Source organism: Barbatula barbatula, assembly GCF_947034865.1.
Source record: "Barbatula barbatula genome assembly, chromosome: 19".
NCBI classification, from domain to species: domain Eukaryota; kingdom Metazoa; phylum Chordata; class Actinopteri; order Cypriniformes; family Nemacheilidae; genus Barbatula; species Barbatula barbatula.
This window is the reverse complement of record NC_136782.1, coordinates 16,152,380-16,177,334: the sequence shown is the minus strand read 5'-3', so window position 1 is coordinate 16,177,334 and position 24,955 is coordinate 16,152,380. Positions and strand designations below refer to the sequence as shown.

General features: G+C 41.2%; 1 protein-coding gene across 15 annotated transcripts in view; it reads left to right on the top strand.

Annotated features, from left to right (window-relative positions):
• msi2b (musashi RNA-binding protein 2b) overlaps window positions 1–24,955 on the top strand; it is a 213,085-nt gene that overhangs the window by 172,024 nt on the left and 16,106 nt on the right. For 6 of the 15 annotated variants that reach the window (XM_079481924.1, XM_079481922.1, XM_079481931.1 and 3 more), the window contains exons 10-11: window positions 5,280–5,354; window positions 19,710–19,775. In XM_079481924.1, coding sequence (XP_079338050.1) covers window positions 5,280–5,354; window positions 19,710–19,775 — 141 coding nt within the window. Of the gene's footprint in view, window positions 1–5,279; window positions 5,355–19,709; window positions 19,833–24,955 lie in introns of all 15 variants that reach the window. The other 9 variants (XM_079481921.1, XM_079481934.1, XM_079481920.1 and 6 more) reach the window with 2 other exon arrangements.

Below are 24,955 nucleotides of genomic sequence, written 5' to 3'. Positions count from 1 at the left end.
GGTTGTTCCGGTAACACGAATGCAAAACCCTGCAATGATAAATTATGCACAATAAAACCATGGTTGAATGTAAATGGAGTTAATTTTGGCTTCATGTTGAAACCTTTAGAGCACTTGATGGGAATTTTATGTTCATGTGAATCTACTGTAGATCAAAACATCCTCAGGGTGGTGGTCTCCAGATGACCTCAGAGACAAACGGTTGTTTCTCAATGTGCACACTTTAAAATTTCACGCTGAGCTTGATGGTGTAGAACAAGTGCATCACTGTAAACTTAGAGAACAAAATGCCAAATCATAATGTTGAAACAGGCAGACAGGGAGAGGCAACAACCCATTGAAATTGCTACTCAGGGATTGCACAGGGAATGACGGTCCAATGCTGGCAATGCGTTCGCGTTCACGCTGCCACGCTCTGCTGGCGACTCTACGACTGCCGTGCCAGTCGAAACGCCTCTTCATTTCTGCTGGGACTTTCGCTCATGTCGACATGGAAACGGCTTGTGCACGCGTCATCACTAAGTCTGGAACCCATCAAGCTCTGGAGCATCATCCCTACACCCGCAAAGCTCGTGTTGACGGTTTTCTGTCGATTTGACGTGTGTCTAGAGGACAGGAAACCTAGATTCAGACAATAATCACCCCCCCATCCCAAACTTATCGTTCTTTTCAATTCCCACCCCCGAACCCACCACCCAGATCCAGTGACAAGAGATAATTACTGCTAGATTGATCGTCTGCTGAAAGTAACTGAAGCAAATAAATCGTTTGATGCCTGGTGCAGAATGCGAATGGCAGCTAATGGGTGAAGCTGCAGGAGAGGTCGTCCTGCCTGTAATTCGACTTGATGAAGTATCCTCGCCGGGCCCGCGTGAAATATGCTATTGATATTCAGCCAGCTCCGCATTCAGCCCCACCAAATCCCTAACCTACCCTCACCAAAGCAAGGTACCATATTATAGTGCTAAATGAAGAGGGAAATCTAAGTAATGCTGAGTAATGAACCTGTGATTTCATAAAGCTGACCTAAAATGTTTCCTCATTTGAGGCAGTTTTTTGTGTTTGTAAAGGACGTTGGTTGATTGTAGTGTGTATTTGCGTGTATGTACTATCCAGGGTTTTGCCTGCAAACATACAGTGTTTGTGGTCATTGTTGTTAGATTTGATGATAGTTAAAATAATAATCGTTATTTTAAATAAACAATTCCCATAATTAAACTGGTGTTATTGGTTTTGATATTAATAATAATAATATATCATACTTTATTTGTTTGTTTAAAATTCAATCTATTAGATTCATTATAACAATTTTTTTTAAAAAATAGTTTTTATTTATTTCTGTGCAGCTTGCAGTGTTGCAAAGCAGCTTTACAATAAAAAAATTATAGCAGTGACAGAAAGTCACTGTAGACTTCCTACAAATATTATTTCCAGTATTATATATGTACATAAATAACATTTTAAAACATTCAAGCCACAATTTTACATATTATAACTTATACGTCCTCTGATCAAGATGCTTTTAAGATAAGAAACATTTCAGTTACCCTAAACTTTTGATGGGTAGGGTATAGCGTTCCGAAGCCCCCTGACATCGTCATCCTCTGATATAATTTACCGTCTCGTGTCTGCAGTGCCAACCGCCTAATGTCAGCTGAAGTTGACTCAAGTTGAGGTTGATGAAATTACGCCGCAAGTGGGTGTCATGAGCTTATTAGGGCTTAAAGCAGATCAGTGTTGAACAAACTGAAAAGCGAGTCGCGCACAGGAGACGACGTCAACAGAGAGCGGGTTAAGGGGGTTGCGCTCATTCGATCGCAACACCGTCTTATCTAAATGAAATTGGAAAGCAGGACAGCGAAACATTCCTTTTTCTAATTTGCATACAAAAATCAACAAGGCTCATTATTTAAGGAACTGCAATTCCTTATGTGCCGAAATCTCATTAGAGGCCCGCACTGAGCAGCGGTGTTTACCACACCTAATCGAGCTATTTATCTTTATTGTGCTGGGCCTCATGTATGTTTGCTAAAATTAATACACATCTCAGCTAGCGCAAAGTGCAGCTTTACCAGATGGATAATTGATTTTACAGTGAATCGAAACTGTTGAGCCATAAAATGGGCACATTAGCATTCATATTAATAACGCAAATAAGAGGGCGAGGCCGTCGCCACTAGGCCAGATTAAGTGACAGTCTTTATTTACTGCGTTGCCGGGAGACAAGAGGTGCCCGTCGTGGTGGCGACATGTTGTCATCTTGCCAGCCTGAGGTATCTTTCCGACACCGCATGCACATCTCCCGTTGTGGGCTGTGACTGCAACATGCAGCGCTGCCTTGTCTTGTTGGGTGGCAAAGTCACAGAGAAATGGTGCCGGTCACATGCCGTGTTGTGCCCAAGCACAACGTTGAGACCTGGCTCTCTTTTGTGCCTAATGGCCGAACAATTCGGTTTCTTACAGTTAAGCTGAATAGTGGAGGTATATAGAGGTGGAGAACTGCCATGGGCAAAATTGGTCTGGCCATTTCTAAGTGCTCTCAATATCATTTATAATTATATCATTTATATAATTGCCATTTATTATTCTCTATGTTTGTGGCCTGTAAGTACTGCTGTGAAATCAGCAGAACAGCAGTCTGGATTTATTTTCAGCATACCTGCATTTCTTTCCCATAGGTGCTGGCCCGACCACTATGTTAATCCCCTACTGTCAACATAACCCCATCCCTCTACATTCAAAGTAATCTCACTAAATGTCACAGGAAAAGCCCATGTCATGTATATTTAGTCTGGGCGTCTGGCATTTGCTCCATCTTAAGAGTTGAGTACACAGAGCTGCCGTAGTCTCGAGAGACAGAAAAGACCAGATATTAAGGTTTTGTAAACATAGGACTCTTTGAGCATGAGCAAAGTTAAAGATGGCCGCCGTTCTGCGAACGGCACCTGCAGAACTAGTCATATCATGTTTAATAAGCATGATCATAAATTCAAGAATTGTTATACAGTTACGCGAGACGTGAGGATAGAGAGTAAGCTTGTATATCACCCTAACAAATCGTCTTCTGCATGCTTCAGTGAGTGGTATTTTTTAATATTTGTATCCATACGGTACCCCTTTCTCTGCCTCGTTCTCTCAAAATTGAATTCTCCCCCGGAACGGTCTTTGATTTAAAAACTCTGCGGTTTACATAGCATTTAAAGCAAACGGCACAAAAAGCCCCCTTTCACAAGCAGTCAATAAAAACAGAAAACTTCATAAAAGCAAGTTATTTCTTTTAAGCCTCTACTATGGTGTTGACCCTTACCAAAGAAACTTTGACAGGATCAATATCTTCACATAGACTACTTCCCACCAGTCTGCCTCTGCAATGTCAAACTGCATTGATCCGAGTTATGTCTAGCCTAACTTGAGGTGGAGTGTATTTATTCTCCTCAACACCGACTCACATTTGTGGCTGAGAGCCAAGGATAAGCCAGTAGCAATCAGTCGGTGCAGGCGCACGCTGAGCGCGGCCAATAACTGTTACAGGGATGCTTCAGGTGCTCCTGAAAACTCTTAAGAAGAAAAGAAAGGGGTCTGGTGCGAGTCTGTAGAGATCTAATCTCTCGAATAACAGACCCTATATAGAGTTCGGGGGTGGGCTTGTTGGTGACGTCACAATGGAGGTTAATTCTGAACCCCTGTATATTATGATAACAGTGTTCCCCAGAGTATTTGCATTCACAATATGGCTGACACGTTCATGTTTTTACCATTTGAAAGTTTGCCAGATAATTAGTGTCTAGGCTCACACTGTAATAAGCCATTGTGACAGAATAAGAACAATGGGTCTTTGGGCTGTAGCCTGGTAAAGAGGGACGCGCGGTGGTCCGTTGCTCAATGCTGGCAGCGAGACAGCCAGAGAATGTGTGTTGGGTCGCATCCTGCACGAGCGAGACGCGTTCCAGCACATGCAGCATTGTAAACGCCTCGCTCCGAAACAACCAAAGATGTGTCTCGGATAATAAAATAGTCAAGGGGATGCCAGCTCGCTCGGCCGAGCTTTATCATTAAAAAGTTCTGCCTCAGCAAAGACGACAACAGGCGGAAAAAACAGATTGCGAGGTAAATTCCCGGCCAGCACCTTAGCGCACTTTTTCATTGTTGCGCTTCACTTTCGAATGACTTCTGCAATCGCTCAATCATATTTGTACCATGTTGCCGGCGAGCCTCAGACGGTATTAGCGAGCGGGAGGCCAAGGCTATGCGGTGCTGAGGGACTTTAATCCGTGATGTCCTGCCACAACTATCAGCCTGCCATTGTCTCGCGCTGTCGTGTCCTTCATGATCGATTAGCGCAAGCTATAAAAGAAGAGTTATCGATCAATGACAGTGGAGAGGTGAGAAAAAGAGAGGGAGGGAGAGAGAGATGACAGTGGCAGACATGTCCGTTCCCTCAGCCAGGGAAAAGAGGGATGAGCCCCAGGGAATGAAGCGAGATTGTGTCTTGTGATGTTTATGCCGTTCATCACTGCGAACGGAGAGTCGCTAGCTAATCTGTTACATTGCAGCGTTATGAGGAGGCGCGTATTTGTGTGGTTCGTGATCATTGGCAGGGGCTATTATTGTTAAATAAACCTTTCTTGGTTCTACTAGAAATACATTAATTTGATTTAAGATTTATTAAAGACAAAAATGAAATTAATATTACGTTTATGTATTTCTTACATAAAATATGAACGTGTGCACCCTCTAGTGTACAAACAGCACAATATGCCTAAATTGGCTACAACACGTCTTGTTAAGACTATTATGGGCCTTTCACACTATAGCTATGAACAATAAACACATTTAACTATATTAATGTCCACACCAATAGACCATAATGATAACATGCAAGCTGCACTGTTAGTCACAAAGTCAGATGTAGATGACCTGCCATTGCTTTTAGAAATTTGCACGGAAAAGGCGTAATGAAGATTAAAAATAAAATAAATAGGTGTGTGTAAAAAATGTGTAAAAATTTGTCTTCATCAACAATATTATTAGAAATATACGCTTACAACACCTATTTTAAGAACGCTTAACAACCTGTGGGCAGGGCCCAGTGTCACAGTTTTATGGGGGGTGACCCTCCCAGAAGATTTGCAGCACTTTTGGGTTTGTGTAACATCAGAGCTCCTATTTTTCTTGTGTGTATGTGTTTTAAATGGCATACTGATGTATTGGTGTGATAGTGAAGCTCTGGGTGGTCTGAGCGGTTTATCACATCCCTGGATTTTCTTCTCTCCCCTTAGGTTATCCAAACATTGTAGCAACGTATGGCCGTGGATACACCGGTTTCGCTCCGAGCTACAGCTACCAATTCCCTGGTAAGTTCCATCTTGTTAAGCTGTGTGTGGTGCTCTGGTCTCCTGCTGCTGTTTGGTAATGGCCTCCCTGCTGGCCGGCAGACTCACAAACACCAACGTGCCCCCTTTTCTGCCTGCTGTACACCCCATGCTTGAAAACTTTGGTGTGGTGGTTTATGCTTAAATACACAGTGGCGTACTCAGACAGTATACATCAACAGTACAAACACACTTTCTGCATGGTTTGGCCCCCTGCTGGATCCCCACATCCATATCATTGTAGCTTTACAGATAACACAGCCGTATTAGATGCTCTTAAAAAGCATGTGAGCTACAAAAAAGCCCACAGGCATCTCATTTTCTCTTCCTTCACAGATATAATTCATACGTTGAAGCTATGCAATAGAGTTCAGCGAATCACACCCAAATCTTGACTCGGAAGGGCTTTGGGGCATTCCAACAAAGACGAGTCTTTTTCGTCTGAAAAATGTGACGCAACAAAGCCCCTCTTTTATTTCATGGCTCAGTTCTCAGAACTACCCTTTGATAACCGATTGGCCCAGACCGGAATCAGAACGTGCCAAGTATATCTTATTATAATGTACCGGTCACTGATTTATCTAGCTCTACTGGGTGCACTTAATTCAACGCCTTGTAGCTGGCACTGCTTGCCAATGCAAATTGAATCTACTTAAATCACAAGCCATGTATTTCTAATTCTTTCGTTTTTGCAACCCTGACAGTTTAAGAAAACCAGACTAGACTGATCTAGCTGGTAGCCTAGCCTAGCCAAGCAGGTTTTTAGCTGGTTTTGTTGGTTTGACACGTGGTCTGCCAGCCTTACCTATTGACAAGTGCATAAAATATTTTTTTGTTTGTTTGCTCAGCTGCCATACATCTCTGCGATGTCTCCTGTCAGACGTCATATAGACATCTAGAAGATGTCTGTAAGATGTTTATAATCTAGAATGTACGTAAAATTGCCCTTTCTAAGACGTTTATTAGATGTTTTCCAGATCTTCAGCAGACATCTTACAGACGTACCTGTGCTATCAGCAGCCCTAACGTTTTTATTATCACGTTAACGTTATTTATATTCAAATGAGCACATAAATGTATGTGTACATAGGTGTATGTTGCTACCTTCATCCAAACAGACTGCACTAACGCACTGCAAGTGTATTTTTGTGCATAAATTCATGTTGCTACTCCCTCAGACTGCCTCAGCGTCTCTAAACTATGAAATTCTCATGGCTGTTAAGCGTAAAGCTGGTTGTTTGTAGCATCGAGAACACTTCGTTGTCTTCCCTTTTGATGCCAACGCACAAATAAACCTCAAACCATCCTCACAGACACCCCAAACTAACCGTCGAGCGCAGACAGAATATTCCAGTGGCGATAAATAAATAAAGGGGGTGATGGATAATGAGGAAATTGGCAGCTGCTTGAGGAATAGCTGCTGTGACTAAACCCGGTTAGGAGGATTAAAACATTGTGGACTCGCTCTCTTCAGAAAGAAGTCTAAGCCCAACGCTACGCCATCGACAGACTGGCAGTTACCTCAGAAATACGTGCGGCGGCTTGACGCTAACTCCTACCTGACGCTAAAAATAAGCAACCGAATAAACACGTACATGTCCACTCATGCCAAAAGTCTCATAACGGTTGCTGAAAAGCATTTGAGTGTATCGAATGCATATTTTTAGCGTTATTGACCCTGGACACAGAGCTGAAGGTCTCGCTGGCATATGACTCACTGCAGAATAGGCTCGAGTTAAACCACAGTTCTAGCGCAAAATAGGAGCCTTTTTTCTTTTCGTATAATCCCCCGGCTTTTCTTGTAAAATGATCTCCCTCACGCCACTCAGAAAGGGCCCCTTCACTCTTTCATTTCAGATGTTGTCAATGACCTTGGTGTTGAACATATAGGGTAAAAAAAGCTTTTTTCCAGACTACTTGTAGCACCTGGGATTTACTTTAAGCTCGGCTACAGCGAAGGTTAAAAATTGACTGCTGAAAAGAGAGAAAGTCATTTTTTTCAAGGCACTTGTAATCCGCACTGGTGACTGGTTTTGTAACAGGTCGCAGGGGATGGCGTGTACGAGTGAGTGAGTGAGTGAGTGAGTGAGTGCATGTATGCAGACTTCCTTGTTTAGATTTTAAATGAAAACTAAAATGATTAATTGCATGTCAACGCCATTGAAGTACATGGAGATGTAAATGTGCTTATGATCAATACACAATGTATACACAGAGCTTTATAGTCCTCCTCTGGGAACGACTTCGATCACAGATGGATTTGGTGTGTTTTCTTTGCCCCAGAGACATATAGATATAAACAACCAATGATGCTGTAGGAGCTGGTGTTGGTGCTATTGTCATTTTCATACTAACATGTCCTCTGCTAGATAAGATAAGAAAAAGCTGACAGGATCAGGCCACCTTCTCCGTTATCTCCCCATTTGCCAAGGCACACACACACACACACACACAGATGCGTTGTTCTTCTCTCATTTTTATGAGACAGAGAAGGCTGTTTCAGAGACTGTAAATCCACAAGAAGCATATCCAAAATTACATTGTTTATTGGCAAGTTTAGCGTCTCTCTAGCAAGCCTGTGCATCCAACAGGATTTCCCCAAGCTGTGGGAGAAGATCTTCTCATTTTCCTGTAAGTCTAGATTACAGATACAGTTCAGCCTAAGAAAGAAAAATATTTGACTCATCCTTGTGTCCTGTATTTTTTCCGAACAAAAACTAAAGGTTTTTGAAAGTGAGGTCAAAATATATGTTTCTGTAGCTCAAATTCAATAAAAAAGCTACGGGTATTACTTACACGCCAAGTGTTTCCAGTCTTCTGTAAATATAATAAATATACAATTGATTTGTGGGAGAAAAGGCTCAAATGTGAGTCTCTGAGAATTTTCATCTGTTCCAATTCTCTTGAATTTATGTTTGTGTGCTGGATATTATGACGTTATGCAGCATTTAACATCAATGATGTCATACGTTATTGGTTCTCATGTGTCATGTAACCGAATGTGATGCGTTAAAAATGTGAATCATCTCCATTTTTGGTCTTTGAAAGAAAGAAATGGGTGGGTTTGAGTAAATGACGACCGTTTTCATTAATTGGTGAACCAATACATTATCGTTGGTAAAGTAGCATAGCAGTTTAGGTAAACGGAGGTCTTAAAACAAAGGGAATGTAATAAGATCATTTATCGTGATCACCTTCAGCCATGATTCTTTGTTGTCATTTTGTGTTTTGTTTTCCCACAATCCCCTGTTTGATCTCGTCCCACATTAGGCTGTTACCGCTCTCTGTTTTCCAGAGCAGCGAATCATCTCTTCTCATCTTTGTTCTGCCGTGATTTCTGGAATTTGACGCGGCTGGTGCTGATGAGAGCTGAAGGATGTTCTGCCGTCAAGGTCACCGCCCCTCTCGGCCCAGTCGGAACGAACGATATGTTAGAACAGCATCCTTTAGCTCTCACTCCTTCATTTATCCCTCTCTTTTCCTCACGAGGCAGAACAAGGAGGGCTGAAATTGATGCTTCACTTTTGATTAGGGGCCAATCAGTTATGCAAACACGGAGGCTGTCGGGGACGGGCCCCCTCTCTGTTCTGTAACACGAGGCCCTGCGCCAGCCCGCCGTACAGATAACACGACCGGCCTCGCAGGATATTGGAGCGCAAACAAACAAATAAAGACGCTGCTCTGTCTGACCAGAGATGCTCTTTGTGTGGGTGGTGAGGGAGAAAGAGGAGCGGAGGAAATTGGGAGATGGTAGAAAGAGCGAGAGAGTAGCATTCGTTGAGGGACAGTGTGATATGAGCCCAGCCTTGTCGGGGCTTGGCAGCTCTTGGCACTTTGGAAAAGCGGCACGATTTCTTTTTTTGACCCGTTGAGAAAGAAAGGGAAAAAGAGAGCGAGCAGATGAATAGACACCAATGCCGTCTCCTGCAGCTGTGCTACCTCGATCGGCTCTTCACCCAAATTAGCTCTAATTGAAAAGGCTGCTTATTAACTCGGTAGGCGTGAGGCAAACACATTCACCGCTTTCCAAACTCAAAACGGGCACCGCTGAGCCGGACACACGCTCGCCACACAACGACACACTTTAAATGGATCTTCATTTCAGGGTATTTCTTGATTGACGTGGGTTGCGTGATATCGAGAAGGTGGGCCGGGTCAGTTTGGAGGTCGTATCATAGCGATAGATTAGACAGGCTGTCTCATGCGCCCTTGCCTGCTGTAATCTCGCTGATGACTCATCTACAGTTCCCCACAGTCAGGCTGAATCGCTGTCATATATCCCAGCGTGCACTGCAGAGGCGTTTTAACCAGTACGGGTTTAATTATCAGCTTGTATCACATCCACAATTCAGACGCTGCTGTGAATGGAACAACTTCTTTTTATTGTCTGCTGCTTTTTCCATTGCGTTTTTTACTTTATTATATTTACAGTTGTTGGATGGGGAGCACTGTGTTAAAATTCTTAACTCCTGCAGTACATTTAGGCATTAGGCAGACGCTTTTATCCAAAGCGACTTACATTGCAATGTACTTTACATTTGTTTCTGACTATGTGCAATCCCTTAAATTATTCTTTATTCTTTTATAAATGTCTTTAAGAAATTAATATTAAGATTAACATTTAAAAATCTTTTGACAGTTGACAATATATTTATGTTACTATATGGGTCAAAGACGAAAAATGGTTTAAAAGTATAATCGCTGCTTTCAATTGTTCTTCAACACAAAAATGTATGCATTTTTGTTTTTCTGAGCAAAAAAATATCATCATACATTTTTCCGTGATTTACAGACGAGGCCCGCTTAAATTTCACTCAGTGTGACAATCTTGACAGGCATATTTACAACATAAATAAATGACATATTATGACATATTAAAAGACTAATTACTTTCACCCTAAATGCTAATGAGTTTTCATTTTACTTTTTTTATTTGCCAATATCCTAGGTTTTGCCCATTTGTCAATATGATTCCTTTATTCCTGAAGCACAATAAAATGTAATATGCTCCCTTATTCTTTTCTATATTTTAATATATATAAGTCAGAATAAGCATCTTGTCTGAATTTGTACATAAATGCTGTGTTACACTGGATGACGATAACAATATTTCAACCAAATTTTAACATTTTATTGTAAAAAAAAATGTGTTGAAACCATAAAGTAGACATTTTACTCTCAAAAATATTAGTTGAAACCATAAAGCAGACATTTTACTTGCATTTAATCGGGCCCACATGTATTTTTCGTTATAAAGCTTAAAACCGATTTGAGCTTTTTACCTATCTTATACTTATAAATAGTTGGTAAACTTTAATGTTAAGTTTTAATACTTTTATATGGTCTTGAAGTTTCATGCATGTTATTCACAATCCGATCATCAGCCATGTCTACCTGTTGTTCTGACTACAGGCTCTCTCCTTCATCAGTGAAAAGCTAAATAGCTTCCGACGTTCTTTGAAAAATCTAATTTGATAAGACGTTAACTTTGTCTGCTCATGGGTTAGTCTTTGTGCCCCCTCCCCTACAGGGACACAGTATTTGTCTGCCTGATAATTGCCTTCATCAAGGAGGTGAATGACTGCAGAATAGGGTGGCAGGCTGCCAGAACAAGAGATCTGTCCCTCGGCCACGGTCTCATTATATGTGCCCCTGCTGATGGCAGTGATTGGACATGAATCCAGGGGGCCAAGAAGCCGCGGGGGAGGCAGGTCAGTTTGTTCTAGCCGTATGAGCTCTGGCTGATGTCTAGGCGGGTTCTGACATTAGCAGACTGGTCAGACCCAGATCTTTCTGCTCCCTGATGGCCTGATCTTCAGCGGCGTGACAAGTGTCACATTTCGGAAACTGTTGACCCCATGTGCCGTTCCCCATAAAAGTTGAACTTTGGTTCCGAATTAAAATCCTATTTGCCTAGCACAGGGCATTGTGGATTTACTGATGAGCGTCCTCATTGGACGTGAGCAGCGATTAAAGTTTCTACTTCTAATTGTATTCTTGAAAAGTAAATATTGCAATGTCCTTTAGATTACATTTCATGCAGTGTGTAATCTAGCTGTGTGTGAATGTAAGCAGTCTGCCAAGTTGTAAAGCCGAAAGTGAACGAATAACAAAGTTTCTGGATTGGGAAAAAAGGAGTCGACTCTGAATCACGCAAAGGAGTCGTCTGTCGTAGTAATAATAAATGCCTATTATTATAAAAGTTTTTTACACCGTGTATGTACGTAAATTTGTAGGTGTATGTACGTAAACTACACCAAAGTAGGACCTTAAAAATAACAAAATATTTACATCATTTATTGACCGTCATGTAGTTCAATACCTAAATCTATGGAACACTGAAGAAGATATTTCAAGATATGTCTCCATACAATGGAGTCAATGGTTACAAGTGTTCTTCAGTGGGAAACGGTGTCCCAGTTCCCAAACACCGCCAAAATCTGTGTTTTCTTTAGATTAACCCCGTTATATATCCTTTGCTAATGCAACATGATTTTACATGGTTTGTAATGTGTATACCCAGCCATGTGGCTGTTTGCGATGCTATACAAAAAAGCCCTCTCTGCCCATTTTATACAAGGCTGAGATGATGGATGCACTGAAGAAATCTGGTCATGCCTTCTGCCTTCAGAAATTGCTCTATGAGATGCACTATTAGTCAGACACAGCTTCACACCTTGTGTGCGATGCTCCCTGTGGCCGTTCATACATTCTAGTGTTTTCCCCTTAATGTGCTTTTGTGATCAATAAAAACATTGCTTGGGTATTTAACCTTCAAACCTTCGATCATAAACGGACCGGCATAGATTTCTACAATTTTGAGTACGGACACAAAGGTAATCAGTGATGTGCCTTGTTTGGTAAGGGTAAATATTTGTGAAGGCATGCGTGACATTATCTCAGTTCTCCTTGGGATGTTTGTATTTAACGGGTTTGTTTTTGTGGAGACGCGTCTTTTATTAAAGCTGCAATCTTTTGCTTCTCTATTTGACAAGAAATTGCATGTTACGGTTTTATCTTTAAGTGGGTTGAATGACGTCAAACTGACATTTTCAGTAAAATCGTACCTGACATTAGTCAATATTAAAAGCTTACTGGACAATCTTTGCTTAACTTTGCTAAATGGATGGAACTTAAATAAATTAACTAAGTTTTTACATTATTTGAGGGAAAATGTTTTCCAAGGAATTTGCTGTATCTTAATGTTTTCTGTACATTGTTGCTAGATAGTTTCTAGTGCGTTTAAAATGATTTTTGAAACATTGCAATGTGGGTACGAAGTAATTCTTCCTGCGGGCAACCCGATGTGGTTGTCGGATGCTTACCTGCCAATTTTAAAGAGCCATGTTAAATTTTCGGGTATCCTGAATGAATTTGGTAAGCATTAGCAGCTGAACTCATACGCATCAAGGGGTCAAACCCCTACAGCCAGCGATGACCGTCTATTCTCACACCTGTAATTCTCATAACCAGAGGCTCCAGAGCCGTGAAGAGCAAAGCTGTGAAACGTCCCATGTTCCCTTCACCATCATCACCCTCATTAGGCGAGAATGTGAGCCGGAGGAGGAGTTCTCCGCTGGCAAGCGCCACTCCGGCTTGTGCATTTGGAAGCCTCATTGCCCAGGCTTCAAGCAGTCTTTGATAGCTCGGCAGAAAGGCCCTTTTGAAAGTAATGCAAGTCAAGGGCTTCTGCTAAAGTAGCATGACTCACCTCTCGTTTGCCAGATGAAAAGATGGTCGGCGAGATTGTGTTCTCGCACATTTCTTTTATCCACCTTCTTTTCTATGGTGCTCGTTTTAGCGCACGCATTTCTAATTCATTCCATCTGAATGTCTTTTATAATGGCTACATCAACTAATAGTGCTTTTAAGTGTGGTTGAAAAGCAGGAGCATGATTCCTGTTCTTTGATCCATTTTCATCGGTAGTTAAAATGATGTTCGGATACATTCAATGGAAAATTCATCACATGTCTTGCCATTTCTGGTTTAATGTTAGCAGCCTCACTAATCTCATTTAATGGCCATTATGACTTAAAATTATGATCGACCGTATCTAATTATTTAATGTATTTATGACTCACAGGTTCTGCATGATAAAATAAACGGTGTGCAGTCCAAACTGGAGTTTCTCCAGCAAATTGCTGACAAAAAACAAATAGGCATTAGTGATCATAAAATTGACAGACGTACCAAGATGATTGGAGAGCGTCGTTCTGTTAATCGAGCCAGTGGCAACTTTTTCTTTTAGTTAGACCTTTTTAAATATGTCCAAGTTCCATAAATCAAAGAGATGTATTATTATAAAATAATCGTCTTTTAAAGAAGAGAATTCTTTCAGAGACAATTCTCATTATTATACTTTTGTATGTTGTTAAGTTGTGTTTGCAAACAAAAAATGTCAACCCTGTTTCCATGGTTCTATATAGTAACTGAAAATTTAGTATTTGTAGAAATATTAGTTAAAAACTCTTTCCAAGAGGCACTCTGTATCTTCACAACCTTGTGGACCTGACTTAACCGTGACAAATTAAACGGTTAAACTGTCAGTTCGGTTTGCATCAACTCTGTTACTTTTCTGAAGACATAATTATATCCCAACCTTTTGTAATGGAAAAGGCACCTGTTCTATAGAATGACCCAGAAGGCAGTGAGAAAGAAAAAGTGTGGGGTTGAAGGGGACGGCGGGAGGAAATAGCTTGGGAGAGAGAGCCTGCGTGAGGACTGCATCTTGTCCAGAGCTCCGGGGTGGAACAGATGTGTCCTTGTCCCTCCTCCAGGCCAGCCCGACCCAGCCGAGCACGGCCACTGACAGAGCAAACAGGCTGGAAAAATGGGTAAAAGTGGAAAGCTAAATATTGGCGTTATGTCCCCAGTAATAGAGAGGCCATGAAATTGATTTGATTCTGCCAAGCTGTTCCTGGGGGATAACACTGCACCCCAACCTCACACCACCCCCTGCGTCCCCTTTCTCCCCTGTTAAACCTCGACACCCCTCCCCTTTCGAGTGCCGGTGTCATGTAAGATTCGATCCCCCTGTATAATCCTTTCCACCTCCGATGTAAAGTGATTCTCTTAGCTAAAATCAATTGTAATAGTACTTTCAATAAATGTTTAAATCGTATAAAGTTGCATTATAATGATACATGTTGTCTTGACCATATAAAAACAATGTTAGTTGCTTATAATACTGTTAGCAAAGAACACAGGACAATTACCTAAGTTACATGGTAAAGAAAGAAAACCTTTTACATGCAATAGAGATAAAAAAAAAGTTTTTACAAGTTACAATAAAATGCAATAACAGGGATTACAAATTGTAACCTCATGGAGCGCAAGGGGATCGAATCGCAAGGGGATCGAATCTTTGTACAACACTGACATGATCTTTGAATTAACAGCCCATGGTGTTTACATTGTTCATGAATGGATCATTTCTCTGCAGAACGTTTAGATCTATTACACACTGCATATAATACTGAAGTCAAACAAAGGATTGTTAGGTGAAAGGGGGATACCGCTTAGAAAAAGTGCAGTTCACCGGCACCACAATTAACGGCAGTATTGACAAGACACAGCAGGATACGTGTTTACCATTGTCTGAGAGATGCTCTGCTCGTGTCGAGAGTCAGCCCTGTTCAGAAGAGCCTGATAAGTGGGTCTCTAAACTAATATTTACCATGAGTGAAATGCAGCCTCACAGGAAAATAAAGAAAAAAGTAGGCAAGGTGGTTCAAGCTAATTCTGTCAGTCTGGTGTTTGTTTGTTTTATAGACATTATTCATGATACACAGGCTAAACAAATATCTGCATTTCTTTATGCAATGTCTTACAGTTAGAGTTTTATTCAAGTTTTTTAATACATTTTTTGTTAACGCTTTACTTTAAGCCTATATGCATAATGCATTATAAAGGGTTATTAAAGGGTATACTCAGTGTTGGGTGTAAAAAACAATCAAACATTAATTTACAGAACGTGTTAAGAACCGAATATATATTTTTAAGAAATAAAAAAACAGTATAGACCAGATTCGATTCACAATGTGCAAAATAAATGTGTTCAGGCAAAATGTCTGAAATGCAGGGGAACATACGTATATTCAAAACAAAAGCCACAAATAGAAAAATATACGACATATGATATTTTTCCTAAACCTCACTTAACAATGCTCTGCCACTTTCTAGGCTTTTTTATTATTTTTAATACATTTTTAATAAAAACATTTCATTTTTAAAATTATTCGATAATATTACCAATGAACTTTCAATAAAGTTACTTTATTTACCGCATGTAAGGGAGTAATGCAATTAGGCATCTTACCATTTAAAGTCGCTTTTGCACGTTTGCTTTAAGTGCAGAGAATGACAAGTTCTGAAAGTCTGTGCAGTACTTGCTAAATGTGGTGATTTTGGTTATATTACTTTTTTTGTACGTTGTATCGTAAACTTCAGTCTAGGTAATGAACGACATGCGTTAAGAAACAAAGTGTTAATTCATATTTATATGCCAAAACATTCAGTAAGTGACAAATGTTTGGAAACCGTGTACACATTCATTTGCGAGTCATCTACGGGTGCGTGCGGAATGAACTGCCTCTCTATACCGGTCTCACAGCACAGAAGATGCGTAGAGACGCTATCCTGCGGCGGGAGTTTCGTTACCCATCCCTGAAAATGTCCCATCATAAATAATATGCGTTTGCAACTCCAAATCCATGCTTTGATGTATCCTTCTTACATTTGTATACTTTGGTCGGTTAATTCGACTAATTTATGTAGTTGAAAGAATTAAATAAGCCGTCTCATGTCTATCCTTAAATAAACTCAAACCAAGGTTGATGTAGGATAAAGAAAGTAAATAGTAATATGTAATTAAATACCTTTTGGAGAGAGTCATTTGTACAGTAATCTTATAACACTATTGAATATGAAATAAGTAACTAGTAATTCATTACTTTTTCAGAGTGACTTACCCACATCGTGTATGATGCATTATAATTGTTCATTATGTGTGTGTAATACTTTAAATGTTTTTGTAAAGAATTATAGCCAAATTAAAAAGTGTCGGTATGGTAACACTTATTCATAAGACATTTCAATTCATTATAAGGCGCATTACATTAAAACTACTTTTATAATGCATTATACGCTTTAAGTAAAGTGTTTTAAATAAAAACTTTCAGTAACTTTAAGTAGAAACGCGTGAAAATGTATTGTGCTTGAAATTCAAGAAGTTGTTTAAACCCTGCATTTATTGCAACGCTGTGATTGTCCACGTGTCTCATACGTGCAACATGCAAATTCTGTCAATTTATAAGCAAAATGAACTCTGTCAAACCCAGTAGCGACTGTTTCACGTCAATAAAGAATCGACGATTGACAGTGCCTAATCTAACACGTGCAATACACCCGTGTTGTCTGAAATATTCAACACTTGCTGCTATATAGATCGTACGTTCATTTTTCTGGATGTTAAGCAGTCAGTCCTATTGTTCAACTCCACAGCTAATCTGGTCATAAAGACTTCTTTTTGATTAGGCATTAGCAGCACATGAAAGGTTATTAAGGCCACTAATGTGAGGGTCTGTGCTGAAGAATAGGAGGGAACCCATATGAGACAGGGCTAATTATCATCCATCCTTCTACGTGAACCCAACCATCTGCCAGCGTCACCCAGTTATTGTCTATTGGCTTTCAATCATGAACGGACCGCTGCAGCCAAAGATGTGTGTTTTAATTAGAGAGCTGCTCTATAATTATATTTATATTATAATAATGACTTTGATGAAGCGTTTGAGTGGATGTCCTTCATTGTTCACTAAAATGATAATATTTAATTATGATGTTTGAACACTTCAGATTTGAGCGAGCCGAGTGGTTCTCCGTCTCTTTGACACGCACGCGCGGGCACGACGGCACGGACGCGCTCGCATCCTTGCCTTTCTTTTTCAGACGGATACGTAGGACGCGCGTTTTAGCATGCACGGTATGCAGCTTCTAGCTCCGTCGAACATGTATGACTTTCGTTCTGCAGAACGCAAAGGTCGATAATTTGAAATACATGAACCAAACAACACTTACCCCCATTGACTTACGTTGTATGGACACAAAACAACCGAGACATTTTTCGAAATATCATCTTTTGTGTTGCACAGAAGAAGAACAATCATAAACATGTTTTGAACAACATGAAGGTGATTAAACTGTCCCTTTAAGAATGAATTTAGCATTTAATTGTTTAATGTGCTTTGTGCCTTTTGTGTGTATGCGGCTCAAATGCGTTTACTCGCACACATGCATCTCATCGCATCACTTGTTGCTTCCCGATATCTTTTTCTTTCCCCCTTGTCAGTGAATTAAAGGGCACTTGAAAGCGAGCAATTAATCCCTGGTGTCGAATCTCGTAATAACGCCATAAAGAGTCACTAAACCAGGGAGAGGATGGAGACCCTTTCATCCAAGCCTGCTCACAAATCACGGCCACCGTGCAACACCCTGGCCCCGGCGTGTCTGTAGCATCAGTCCGCAATGCCTGGAGACCAAATTATTCTCCTGATTGATTGGGTTTCAAGGTATAAACCGACACGGTTGGCGGTGGAGGACGATTCGCTCGCTCGGCTTTACGACTTCCGTCTCACTTCTTCATTCCAGCCCAAACATGAGCGCCGGCACGGAGATAAGTGATTTAAGTGTACTACAAAGTGTATGAAGCGTGGGCTGATTTCCATATCGCTTTTGTGTTGGTGATGCCGGTCATGGTTGATTTTAACCCTATAGTGTTCCGCTGGATAATCTTACTGGCTCTTGGTGGATATCTCCGTCTTCATGGGAGTCGAGCTGCGGTTACCTTCTTGCCTCTGGTCTCGTGTTGCTGTTCAGCTTGTGTTATAACCATATAACCTTAATTTATAAGGCGTCTGACAGAATTTGTGAGGCGTATAACGTTCAATGTACAGTTACTGCAAGTGCTTGACATCATTTTTTTTGTATTTATCATTAACAGCTTACAAATGATGTAGCTTGTGTTGAGGATTATTAACTGTTTTAGAAACAAGGTTCTGGACAAACCTAACAAATATTAAATTAGCACAGTTGAGGTTTTGACTTTGTTTTTGAGAGGACAGAGGAGACAGGAAGTGATGGGGAGTAGAGAGGGCCAGGACTTGAACTTGGGCAGCCATAGGCCCCGACCAGTTGAGGTTTTACACAGTAAATGTATCACTTTTGGCAATGGTCTTTTCAACAGGCATTTGTAAATTTAACAAAACTTTGTCTGAGTCGGCTGAAACTGAGTCAATACAAAAGTGGGAAAGGATAGTTTTTTTTCATAACTTTAAACTGACCTCATTAAATACAACTTTGGTAAGCATTGACTTGTAAGCTTTACTAACAGCTAAGTCGTTTTTAATGGCAGATATCTGTTAATGTGTTTTGATAACATTAGGAAAATGAACTATAGTTTTATTCTAGTAAAAGTGTTGCACTGTTTTTGATTTATTTTATTAAACGTGTAGCCAATAGGTTTTATTTATTCATGTAATACCACAGTTATAATGGTTACACGTATTATAATGGTATATTTGTTGTAAGTTTGATTACTAGATATAATTCAACTCTATTCAGACTTATTTATATGCCACTGAAGTCAGATCGTCTGAACATGCGTATAGTCTGACAGTCCCTCTTTGACTTAATGCCAACAACTGAAGTCATTTTTATTTTTTCAATCTACAGGAGGGCAGAAGTACCCTGGTTTCTTTGCAGGTTAATGTCAGTCTGTTGAATCACTGCCGTGCCTTATTTCCACTCGTAATGCCTTACCGAAGCTTTTACTTCCCTTCAATTTCACACGATGACAAAAATCTAATTCGTTTATCATAGTGACTTGGCCACATAAGCTTACCTTCATATGCGAAAGGTTGATCCTCTGTCGGACCCTCCCGCTGTGTGCTCAGAACAGATAAGCTAAGGAGCAGCGTGGTCCCCCATGCAGAGATACCCAGAGTGCGTTAGGGCTCGCAGCCTCCTCTGCACTCCACTGACGCCCACAGCATGTGCTGCATTACAGCAACCTGCAACAACCCTGCAGCAAGTCACACTTTATGAGTCAGAAAATGTTTGAAAGGTAGCTTGATCCTGCTTTTTTTTCTAATTTATCCTCTCCTCTCATTTTTTCCCTCTCATTCCTCTTTTCCACCCTTTTTTCTCTCCCCCTTTCCGACACAACTCCCCTTTTCTATTCTTCTCGACCCATCACATGGGTCTTTCCCCCGTTGATTTGTCTCCCTTTCCCCTCACCTCTATTCTCCTCTTCCACCCCACATCCCCCCCCCGCACAGGTTTCCCGGCAACAGCGTATGGTCCGGTAGCGGCGGCGGCAGCTGTGGCAGCGGCGCGTGGCTCAGGTAGGGGGGCCCGTGGAAGAGGCGGCTACGCAGCATACCCTCAGAGCACAGGGCCAGGTAAACGCTCTGGCCGTAGATCTGTGTGCTGCTGCTCTCTCCATGCTGCTCTTAACTCTAGCCGCCTCTGTCCTCTCTCTCACACACACACAGAAATACACATTCTGTAGTTAAAGGGAAAGGGAAGGACTCATGGTTCCCGCCTGCTCCCCTCCTTTCCCGTTGAAGATGTGATTTATGGTGCTGGCAGAAGTTGCCCCCTGGCTGATGGTCCGAGACCAGATTCCTTCTTTTTTCTTAATTTAGTTAATGTTAGAATTATAGTCGGTAACAGATCAGGGCGCAGCTTCTGCTCAACCGTTCCTACTTCACTGTAGATGCAGTGTTTGTTTCGCTAACCCCCCTCCTCACCTCACAAAACACCGGTCCACGCACAGTTATACGGTTGAACATTTTCATTTCTCATGGTTTGTCGACTTCTCACATTTAATCGTCGGCGCTCCGGGTCCTTAATGCCTTTCCGTGTCATTCGGACAAACTTTGTTCGCCTTTGACTAGAAAACACAGACTCTGCACATTAAACAGTTCCCAGTTGTTCGCTCGTTCCGCCGCGGTTATTGATCTGGAGGCTGGATAGCTTAATCTATCAATCTGAATTTGTCTGTAAGACACAAGGATACTTAAATAAATAAACAGCAAGGAGGAACAGCCATCGGCCTTCTCACTGTTGTCTGGCCTTTAGCACGATGGGAAATGATGGCCTTGCCTAATTGGCCATCAAAAAGTGTGTCCGGAGTGTGATGTGATCTGTTCACACACACACGTTTACATGGCAATAAACAGACTGTGATGTATAGTTATAGAAACGTATATACTGGAGTATGGCTCAGTTGCTTTCAATCAAAGGATGAAAATGTGTTCCTGTAGCTCGGTTGGAAGAGCATTGTGTTAGCAATGCAAAGGTTGTGGGATTGATTCCCAGGAACAGATAAAATGTATAGCTTGAATGCACTATAAATTATAGTCAAGCATCTGACAAATGCATAGAATGTAAAATGCAGACTAGGTATATTTCAGTAGCTGAACATGTTATAGGAATAATATGGGAATTTAGCATATTAAAGGAACAGTTCATCCAAAAAATATTTTGAAGCATGTAGGAATCGAAGTATGGGGCACGTTTGACTTCCATTGTCATTTTTCCTACCATGGTAGTCAATGGTGGCCAAGAACTGTTTGGTTACAGGCATTCTTCCAAATATCTTTCTCTGTGTTCAGAACAAAGGTATTTAAACCGATTTCGTAAATGTATTTTTACACTTTAACTTTATGCTGTATATATATTTTAACACTTTATACATATTAGCTCTGTTTATCAATATATACAGTAATACAGTAATTTAGCTGAAGTTATATTACGCAGCTTTATATTATATTTGATCTTTATTTATCGTGAATTTCGTTCAGCTGAAGTTATATTATTCAACTTTATATGAACTCTATTTAACAATAATATCTTTCAACTCAAGTTATATTATATTACGTAGCTTTATATTTTATATTATTGTATAATTATTATAATTTATTGTAAAATGTATTATATATTATCTCTGTTTCTTACAACTGAAGATGTCTTTAGCCAACTCCAATTTTATTATTTAAAACTTCATTTAGCCATTTAAAGTTAATTTGCACCCTCATAGACGAACAAGCCTTTTTGCATGCACACCCAAACGCATGTTGGTATTCCGTGTTTTATATGACCTTATGTCGTTACGTTTATATTGGACAAACTGTATATTCTATCCCCTGAACCTAACCATCACGGAAAACGTTCTGCATTTTTACATTTTCAAATGAACATCATTTTTCACCCCGAGGACCAAAAAACGTCCCCCTAGTTAAAAAATTTTGCCTTTGTGGGGCCTTTTAAATAAGCATCATTTGGTGTATTTATTAACCAATGTGAATTATAAGTGGTTAAGACTTTTATTATCATTGTGAGGACATTTGTACACACACATGCATGCATTTACTGCATATTTTGATTCTCTCACAGACACACACAGTTCACTCCATTGACACCTGCACTCCAGCAGACAGCTATCCACCCCAGTGTAATTGGCAGACAGGCGTAAAAGTGGCTCGGCGCACGGTTTGAAGGAACGCAGTCGACAGAGCGTGAGCCAATCAGTCATGCCTCTCCACCCAATCAGACATGTTTGATTCTGATTAGCACTCAGCTAAAGAAACCAACTTAGCCTGAAAAAAACAACTCTCTGCATCTCATTCCTGTTTAACGTGTGTGAATTATGGCAAGCTTGTTTGACGCCGAGTTTAAAACGAGAGCTACACGAGAAATCTCAGGCTGTTGACGGACTTTAAAACAGCTTTTGGTCAGATTGTGTCAATATACATTTTAACAGATTGGTCCAAATGTTTTCGTGTTCTAGAAACGGACCGTTGGACCCGGTTTATTAGTACCGAATTGCGCAGCCCGCCGTAGTTATTTTATCACCTTCTCGCCCCCCACGGCTGGTTTTTTAAGCTGATGGCGCAATTGCACTCTTTTGTGACTGATGGAGTCACTTCATGGCTGCGTTGTGACAGAAGTGAGAAAGCCATCGAGACAGAGCACTGACATTTAACTATGACCTTTTCCCAGAACCTCATCATCTATTACCCAACTGATCTCCATTGCACAGCACAATTTATACACCCCTGCTGCGCATACATTTGCTGCTAGGCGGAGGATGAGATGTGTTTGCGTGCTGACTGTCAGTCAGTTAACTCCTGCGCAAACCTGCCGGCAAGGGTACGATGAAAGTCAGAAGCTCCGGTCTGACAGATGAGCTGTCGTGCTCCGGGGCCCGAAGCACCTCGTGCTACTCGAGCGCCGTGGTGACGTCGCGGGCTGGCCTTGCGGATCGTCTTCGCCTCAGTTTATAATCTCCGTCAATCACCTGAGGGCTGTTACTCTTTCTCCACCTGCTTTTGATCTGGTATTATAATGCGGTTATGCAAAGTCTGACGCTTCGCAGATCTGACTCATCCAGAGCGGCTCCTTTTTATGGTTATTTATTGGCGATAAGGTCATAAAGTAAATGACACACACGCTTTAGCTAGGATAAACGGTGTGTGTAATGTGAATGGTCTTCGGTGGTTGCCACAGACGACGCCACCGTCGGCGTGGCCTTTGTGTCACGCTGGCCTTTTTGACATTCATCTTAAGTATCTGCTGTATCTCACCCATACCTTGTTCTTCCTCTCTCAACCACATCCTATGATCGTTCAATCTTAATATTTTGAGTTTGTTTTCTAATGTCATTTTTTCTTATATTTTATCATCGAGTACAACCTACTGTGCTTTACTTTGGTCAGCCTTTCAATATGTATTCCTCCCACCACGAGCAACCTATATTTTCCTCTGCTTTTATTTATGTTATTCTGTCTCTCTTTTTACCATTGCTTTGTTCTTCCGCTCCCTGGACCCATATGTACTGTATCTGTTGACTGCGGTGTGGGTAGAAACTGTAGATCTAAGGTGGTCATGGCTGTTAGTGTGTTATAAGGAAAAGTGCGTCATGGTACATATCATGTGTGGTAAGGTTAATATTAACCGCAGAGACAATATTACAGAGGGGAAACAATCTGGTTTTGTATTTTTCCATTTAGTGCGTTTTATTGATTGGATACTTTTTCCTCATTCACTTCATTCTTTATACCCATTGAGCTTGAAAATATGTTTGTTAGAGGAAGTGTCTGGAGGCTGTATTTAAATTATTGAAATCTCTTGCAGCATGTCTCAAAATGAACCGAGTGAAAAGGCATTAACACAATTTCTCGGATCTTTTTGACAAATGAGAGAGAGATGACTCACACTAAGTGCAGAAGTTACCTGACACTGAACATCACGCAAAAGCACACCCTAAAACCATACACCTAACAACCTCAGCACCTCTGCTCGCCCGTGGACAAGGGGCAGCCGGATTCCCTGTGGCTTGTCTGTCTTCTTTTAGGCATTGCTGCCTCTCCATCTGTCATTCCTCCCTGTTCTCTCTTCTTCTACGATGAGGTTGAAATACACGCGCGTGTGTGTGTGTGTGTGTGGTTAGCGTGCGAGTTAGAGAAGCGGACGGCACAGAAAACCTGTGTCACTCTCCATTAGCTATCGTATCCTGACGGACAGCCACTGGACTGCAGCTGTGTCTGCCTCATTCGCTGCGGTCTCGGCAGGCCGCAGGTGCAATATAGGCCAGGCCGTCTCTACGGTGCCAGCCGCGCACGCTGCAAATATGAAACGCACTTCATATTTGTCTGTCACGGCCTTGATGAAGACAGATGTGTGTTTTCAGCATCCTGCAGCCGCCCGTCTGCTTCACCTATGCGCGAGGGTGCGAGCGCGACTCCGATCTGTTAGGAAACGAAAGCTCTGGCTCAAACAATCAGGATTTATTTTACTCAACGTGTGCGTCATTTCCGAAGCTTAGTGATGAAACATCTATAGACGATTAATGAGATGCGGCTCTTGCTAGGAGGGACATGTTGTAATGATAATTTCTCTAATATGTGACTAGAAAAGACCATCTTTGAATTGAGAATGATGCTCTCTGGAGGCAAAAAAGGTGCTCGTAATTCTTTAAAGATGACATAGGTGGAAATTAGGTTGCTAATTGTGGATATTTTAAAGCTCGGAGGCACATTTGACAAGTTTATTGACGGCGTCATAGAGGATCCGTCGGAGGGGGAAGAGTGCTGCCTTTTGGATTCAAGTGGAGAGAGATGCTAGAGATTGAGAAGTCGGGAGATAAAACATAATGTGTCTGAGTATGGAATTGCAGGGTCAGTGCTTTTTATAGTCGCCTGCGATCTTGTTCGAGTGTTCGGATTCCCTTTTGCCGTTCTCTGGGCTACTGACATTTCTGCCTGGAGTGGGTGATTTGTGTGAAACGCTGTTTCCAAGGCAGGCCGGGGTCTTCAAGCTTTTTTATAAAAAATGTTTGAAAGTCACATTGCGAATGTCAGCTTTTCCATCGTTCCCCCAATGAAAAGATTTTGTAAATGGCAGTATTTCGCAAACATCAGCAGCCTAATTGTGGTAATAGACTGCTGACAGGTCAGGTGCGAGGCATTCCGAGTCTGATCCACACAGTGAATGAGGAAGATTTTATTCCACCCTGTTC